The following is a 7733-nucleotide window of genomic DNA, read 5'->3' as shown; positions in this document are numbered from 1 at the left end:
TCGACTGCTGGACAAAGACAGGAACCTTAAAGCACCACTGCAACAAACTGTATCTCTCTTAGGACACATTTATAGTTTTGTTGCTAAGCAAACAACATGACATGACATGGAAAACACAGGACACACAAATATTGTGTTAAATATGCATTTTAATTAGATATGTCTATTTTTACTTATAATTTATGGAATGTAATAAGTTTTGCTTCTAATTTACATTTCCCTCACTTCGTCCACCATCTCCGAAGGATACATGTACTTCTGGCTGAGAATTTGGCCTGGCGAAGGTTTCTATAATTAGGCTGCCTACCTTTTGAGACAGCCGTCAAATCATGAATATGCCTGTGCTTCTTAAAAATGACTTGACTTTCATGACTTGGTTTTGAAACACAGCCAATGACTCGAACCTTGAAAAGCGTCTGCTTTGCTTTAAAAAAAGTCCAAATGCCTTAGGCTTTTATATTGGGACACTTTTATTTACAGAAGAAAAATTACACTGGATTACAAGAATTCCACAAGTACAGCTGGGCTTATGGAGCGCTCCCTTTAGACTGTTGAAAAGAAATGGGCAACATTCCACAATGTTCTATTGCGCCGAGTGTGGACAGCCTGATGTGTACGAAACACGATGATGAAATAATGCAAACATTGCTGAGTTGATTGGAAAAAAATTGCTTGTCCAAAGTGACAATGTAATGGTTGCACAGTAAGCTAAAAACATGGTATTTCATTCTCAAACTCTGACAGGTAAAATGTATCTTTAGCTGTAAACCATCTTTATTGCATTACTGCAAAACAAACAGTACAGATCTCTGATCTACTGTATAACACAATCCATCCAAAACGGGCTGTATTTGACGCATTTGAGCCCATGGACAGTCAGTCATGGTTCCATCCAAATTGTTGCACTTAAATGCACTTAATCCGATAAAGAGATATGTTTGGATTGTTGATAAAGTATACCTCTTTTCTCATTGAGATGTGTAGTATGAATATATTTCTTGCCAAACTACAACAGTTTTAGCATTGTCCTTTGACCCGTGATTCATTGACAACAACCGCGAAGTCAATTTACTCGGTGTTCTCAAACATGCTCAATTTAACCATCTATTTTCTTGGTACCTGGCGCACAGCTCTCTGCTTTTGTTTTTTCCAGCTTTTGAATTTGACAGCTCCTCAGCTCCCATGTCCTCATGTGATAGCGAAATGTCCCTCAGAATCTTAGCAGATGCACCGCATCAACCCTTTATACTCCTCTCATGTACTGCTCTTCCTCATGCCTTCCTTTAGCTCTCAATGCATCAGCGGTTATATTACGTACATCTCTGTAAAAAATCTGCCTGTTTTGTTGCGGATAAACACAATTTGTATTCAGTCATGTGCGACACGAAGACGGAACTTTGAATGATTCATTATTTTTTCCATCTTGTTAAATGTTCCAAAGAAATTATAACAAGTATATTTACACTGTTGCACTTCAATAGGTATTTTCATAATCCTTTGTTTCAAGACTTGGCAACCTCTACTTTCCCTACACGTCACTGTTTTTCGTTCTATACGCCATGCTTGCATACACAGCCATAACAACACACACATTCAGATGCACGCATACACACAAGCGTTCAAAAACAAACACGCACTTCAAACCACAAAAGAACCTTTTAAGGATATCTTGACAGATGGATGCGCATGGTGGTCCTTTGATTCTAATTAAAGTATCAAAGACATGAACGTTTTTTAACCCACATAAACACCTGTAATCTGGGAGATGTTATCATTCTGTTGAAGGCCAAAGAGTGCGTCAGGACTCAATGCTGGGATCCCCCCTCCCACCCACTGACCTTATTCAGTTTGTGGTCATGTGTCTCTGATTCTCTCTCAGCTACTCAGCATTCAGTCATTTCTGAACCGTCACATTTGGGTGAGAGGGACCTTGGTAAAAGGCTAGAAATGAAACGCATTACACTTACCCAAAACGACAACACAGAGACTGCAAAAAAGATGTGTGATATGTGGCATTCTTTTTGCACGAAAAGCTATGTATACGCGTAACCACGCCACGGCTGAACTCCAAAGAAAGTGAATGAGAGAGCGAGAGATAAAGACAGCGTAGACTTAACCTCTTCAAGTAACAAAGAATCAAACAGTAAAGCAACCGCAAAGCCTCAAAATAAACAGAAACAAGCGAGAACAAGCACAAATAAACAGGAGCTTGTCTGGTGGGCGACATTCTCCCCCAAAAAATGTTTCACAAAGCAGTTATCGTGTGGCCTCTTCTGATACTCCGACAAAGAGTCTCTAACAAAGGATCTTACAATTGATTGGCGTGTTCTTGCTTGTATTCTTGTTAGTTTGCTTGCTATTGGTCTCAGGGTGGCACATTTTGTATGTTCTTAAAGTGTGCGACAGGGCTCCATTATGCTTTACTGTCCTCCTGTGTCATGTGAAGGCTGTTGTCGCCATGAATCTTGATCTCGATCGTGTCTGGCTTCAATTTCTCCTTGCCGTTTTCCTCTTTCAGTGGCAATTTCCTGCGGGGAGGTAAACAAAGATGACGGCGTGCATGGCTGTTAGTTTGACAGAATGCGCATTTCAGTCAAAAGCACATTCGGCATAAACAACAGGTAGGGTGTTGTGTGGGTCCCTTGAGTTAAACCAGGCACTTAATGTCACACTGGGTTTATAAATTTGTGCTACATTTGTGTGACCCATAAGGCCCTGCGAACATTCGTGTGCATCTCACTGTGGATTATCTTAAAGCCCTCAGAACGGCCCTTCATCACACAACATGGCGCTGGAACGGCCTCTCCTTACAGGGATCATCATCACTCTAATAAGGTTATTACAGTCTCTGCTCGGGCCATTGGGAAGACATGGGGAGCATGTCGGAAACTGGCTATGCCTTATTGTGTGGTACAGAAGTACATCAAAAGCGCCTAACAAAGCAGCGCTGCTTGTTATCGACACCCAAGACAATCTTAGCCTTTGATATCTTTGAACTTTAAGCCCAATAAACCTAACAGGATTTGTGTTATTGTGGCTTGGAAGGACTCACACTGGAAGTGCAGAACTAGAGATCAGTCAGGCGAGGCAAAGTATAAACTGGGAGCAGGAACTATGTCAGAAACTGTATAGGACAAAGTATGTGGAACAACAGAAAAATTCGCCTAGGGTTCAGTGTTATCAGATTACTTACTGTTATATAAAGCGAGCTGATATCCTAAATACTAATTTGACAAACACGCCCCTAGAATAAATAATTTTCTACTGTTGCCCTGTCACGCCTACATCTTTGTATTAGCTTGTATGTTTCTGGCCGACTTGGAGAGTTTTGCAATGCTTTAATATTGCCGCATCCCTATGAGTAATCACTTGTGTTGTTTTCAAACATTTCAATCAATGCTTTCCAAGTATTTTCAGAATATGTCAAATCAGAATATCCATGTACCACAGTCACATCAATACTCCCTCTAATATTTTCTGATGCATGCATATGGGCTGCGACAAACATACACATAATAGCTCATTTTGATTAATGTAAATATTTCTGTGAAAATCATAAAGCTGTAAGACGCAACTCATTCAGGGTCTATTGCAGCTTTGTGGGAAAAGCTATTATAAAATTCCAAAGGTTTATAGTTTAAGTGTACTGTTTATATACAACATTTGTAGTCCAATTTATAAGCAAAGGCCACATCTAAAGCTTATGTTTAAGAAATGATGATATGTTATAGTGTTTATTTTTTTTAGAATGTGCATTAATAAATTCTTATCAATTTCATTTATGTTTTAACCACATTAGAAAACATTTAGGGAACAATTTAAATGATTAAATTATATTATAAATAATGTATATAAAAATGATATGAAACATATACAAATGAATATAAGTGCTTATATTTGTAAATAATTTAAATGTTTAAAATAAAACATAGAAAATATAAATATATGTATTCCTCAAATTTTGTATGAAAAATATAAAAATGTATATAAATGCTTATATTTATAAATAATTTAAATATTTCAAATAAAACAAAAAAATATATAATATTTTTCTTATAATTTTAAAAGAATATTACTGCACATAAATTATGTTCCACATTTTGAGAGCAACTGACGATAAAAACACAAATAACAAATGTGACCTGACACCGGTTGGATACTCACAGGTATGCAGCCTTGCCCTCCTCCAGCTCTTTGCTCTTGCCACTTGTGGCCGTCTTTTTACTGCAGAGTTTGCGGGTGATGCACATGAGCAGGCCGCACTGGCGCAGGAAGAAGCAGCCGACGTCCACGAGCACAAGCAGCAGCAGCAGGCCAGCTAACCCGAGCCCAACCACTGCACCCAGGCCCAGGCCGCTGAACAGCGAATCTGCTGAGACACGATACACACATAACCATCACTTAAGGGCCCTGGCAATACATGGCACATAGTTTCTGAAGCACTTTATTGGCGATATACACACAACAAATTGCACTTTTGTGCATAAATGTACAGATTGCATGGATTACGTTCAATTGCCACACTACATTTAAACTGGGTTAATGTTTTTAAAGGCGGGGTGTCCGATTTCTCATAGCCGTTGTTGATGTTCAAATCACCAAAACAGACACACCCCTACCCCCATCTTTTGCTTTCGTCAGCGCTCGGCTCGACTAATGTCCGTCCTGTGCACTGTGCACCTTACTGCTGATTGGTTACAAGGTTGTTTTGGTACTCGGCCCGACTTTGTCTAAACAAGCGTAATTCGGAAATCGGACACCCCGCCTTGAAAAAATGAAAAAATGCCAGTTTTTACATCTGCTCCTTTGCAGGGCTGATGCTGAAGTTGAATGGTTTACTTTGCTTCATTTAAAACTTATTTGCTTTGTTGTACACTTTCAGAAACTTGTGCTTAGTGTCTGAAGGGAACTGTTGACCTTAAAAATGTCATCGAATGACAGAACATGCATTAACAGGAGTGATGAAAGAATTATTTTTATACCGTCGTAATTTTTCTTTAGATTTAAAAAAAGCCAGTGCAGATTTATGTGGCGTCATTTTCACATATGAACTAACAGGTCGCAAGTGCAATGCATGCAGTGCTCCAATGATTTTAACCTCATAAATATGCAAATAAGAACCTTAACCCAGGGTTTACAAATACAAGTACAGTGCAAAATGTCAAAACCTGTCTACCAAGGATTAATTACTAACCCAGGATAAGCTATAAGCGGAGTGGTACAACGACCCTGAAATAACAATTTCAAGTGTGAAAATCTCAAAAGGATTTAATTAAACCATAAAACGGATATAATACTGATCTATTTGTTTTCTATCCGTTTTCAGATTATAACATAATAAAAATCATTATACAACATCACCTTTAAATGAACCAATAAGCACACAAACAACCTCCTCAGGCTCAAATTAATGAAAAAAATCTCTTCGGCACTCGCAAATGTTCTGGGCCCGTATTCATGAAAAATCTTAGCGCAAAGAGTTGCTCCTAGTGACAAAATTCTAAGAAAATTCTTAGAAATGTGGGCGTTTCCCCTTAAAATGACAGAAAAGATCCTAGTAAAGAAAAAAGTAATTCATAAAGCATCTTAACCCTTAAAAGAGCTCTTAAGGTCCAAAATTTTAGGAGTTGCGAGGAGGACTTTTAAGAGACTTAAGAGTTTCTTTAGCAGCAGAGAAAATGGACGAAACACAAAGAGTAAGAAGATATGTGTTGCAATGCATGATAATTTCCATATTACTTTTAAGGTTTATCAGAATTTGTTTATTGTTTTTGTGTGTGTTCAACTTTTGTTTATCTTGGTTTTGGTTTCCTTGTATAGCCGCTCTGATGCAATGCAAATTGTAAAAGCACTATAAAATTTAATTAAATTGAATGACAGTGAGTTAGTAAGACACAACACATTAGATCGTGCAGGGTTCATGTTTGTGACCGATCCTAGTAGAGACACGCTAACATCTCCAAGACAGCGCAGAAAATGCCATAGCTCCAGAAATAGAAGAAATCACCACATTAACATATTTAGCAACTGGAGAAATGCAACTATGTAGCAGAGATGATTTGGTTCTGTCACAACGGTCACAATCTAATCAAACAAACAGCCCTTACAGAAACTTATTGTGTCACTGTTAATTTTCTATTAAATACGTTGACATTAACAGCATGGTAAATAAAAAAAAAATATATATATATATGAAGAGTTTGGTTCCAAAATGAGATACTCCGTTTTTAAAAAAATACAAAAATCATGTTTTTTATTATGTTATCGTGTTTTTATTGTCTTTTATTGTGTTAGTTAGCTGTATTTTTTAGTTATTACAGCTTAAATCAAAACAAACCAACTGCAGTTTGAATGATATTAATTGGAATGCACAATAAAAAAACATGATTTCTGATATTTTTTAAAAACAGAGTTATCTCATTTTGGAACCAAACTCTTCACAATATATACTGTATATGTGTGTGTGTGTGTGTGTGTGCGTGTGTGTGTGTTTGTGCGTGCGTGCCTGCGTGTGAGTATGGTAAAACAGGAAATAATACATGTGCAATTTCAAACTAATGACCCTATACTTAAAAGCGCTCTTTTTTCCTTCTTGGTCAACCAACCAATCACAGTCTTCAAAAGACATAGCAACGGGGTCAGCCCCGCCTCCTCACTAAGATAAAGGTTTTTGTCTTTTCCTTGCTCAGAGTTGCTCTCAGATTGGTCCTGAATCACTTTTAAACTAAGACTCCTACGTAGAAGTTTTTAAGCTAAATTAAGAGTTTTCTTAGAGGATTCTTGGAAGCTTTAAGAATACGGGCCCTGTTCTTTGAAACAGCAGCCTTGAGTTAGAAGCTTCGAGTGCTTCAATGCAATGTTTTGTCATCGCCGAAAGCCTCCGGTTGTCAGAACATTTGAAATGATGATCAGAAGTGTGAAAGCATTTAAAGAAAAGTCAATTCAAGCGTTCACGAGAGATAGAACTAGCTCATGCGGTTTAAGTTTGATAAAGTTTGATTAAGTTTAAGAACTTCAAGGTGATGCAACTTTGGTGACCTTATTTAAACTGAAATGGCAGAGGTTTTGCATGGGGAAATGAGGCTGTCTGGGAAGACATTCAGAAAGAAACATCCATTTTGAAGGAACATTCTGGGCAATGGCATCGCCCAAAACACATCAATCACAGATGCTGTTGAAAGTAGCACCGCTATTTGAAAACCATCCCAGAAGTCTCTGGTTTGATCTGGATGTAGTGACAAGGTATTAAAGTGGAAAAAGCCCGTCTTGCATATGTAAGACAGGCAATACTAAACACACCAGACTGAGCGACATTAAAATCCTTGAAATGACTTGGCAGTCAGTTTATACATGAGCGATATTCAATGACCTCAGATGTATTGATCCCAGATATGGTTTCATAGTTTGATGCATGAAGCACGTGGCCACCTCCGTTATATGACTTATTTGCCAACACATTTATTTTTCGCCATCCTTCCCCATGATCTCCTTGAGAAATGGCTCTTCACTCCTATAGCTGCTTTGTTGTTGATTTATAACATCATTAGAAGCTCAATTTAGCATCTCGTTAATATCACTTATCCTGAAGTTCCACAAATGGGCATGATCCATCCGCATCCGAGTTCAACGCACTCAATTAATTAGGTCTGAACGGTGATTGAGACTCAGCAATGAGCAGCAATAACTCAAGCTCGATTGATTCTGTCCGGACTGTAGACTCATTCTGAGGGGAG

The 7733-nt window shown here is 38.1% G+C and overlaps 1 protein-coding gene across 2 annotated transcripts in view; it reads right to left on the bottom strand.

The window, feature by feature from the left end:
• Window positions 1-429: 429 nt before the first annotated feature.
• ncam2 (neural cell adhesion molecule 2) overlaps window positions 430-7733 on the bottom strand; it is a 171387-nt gene continuing 164083 nt past the window's right edge. The window contains exons 16-17 of one of the 2 annotated variants that reach the window (XM_057336215.1): window positions 4165-4372; window positions 430-2528 (exon numbers count right to left, since the gene is read on the bottom strand). In XM_057336215.1, coding sequence (XP_057192198.1) covers window positions 2414-2528; window positions 4165-4372 — 323 coding nt within the window. In that variant the 3' untranslated portion in view covers window positions 430-2413. The remainder of the gene's footprint in view (window positions 2529-4164; window positions 4373-7733) is intronic. The other variant, XM_057336216.1, reaches the window with a different exon arrangement.

The sequence above is a fragment of the Triplophysa rosa genome, linkage group LG6, assembly GCF_024868665.1.
Source record: "Triplophysa rosa linkage group LG6, Trosa_1v2, whole genome shotgun sequence".
Classification (NCBI taxonomy): domain Eukaryota; kingdom Metazoa; phylum Chordata; class Actinopteri; order Cypriniformes; family Nemacheilidae; genus Triplophysa; species Triplophysa rosa.
This window is presented reverse-complemented; position numbering and strand designations above follow the sequence as displayed.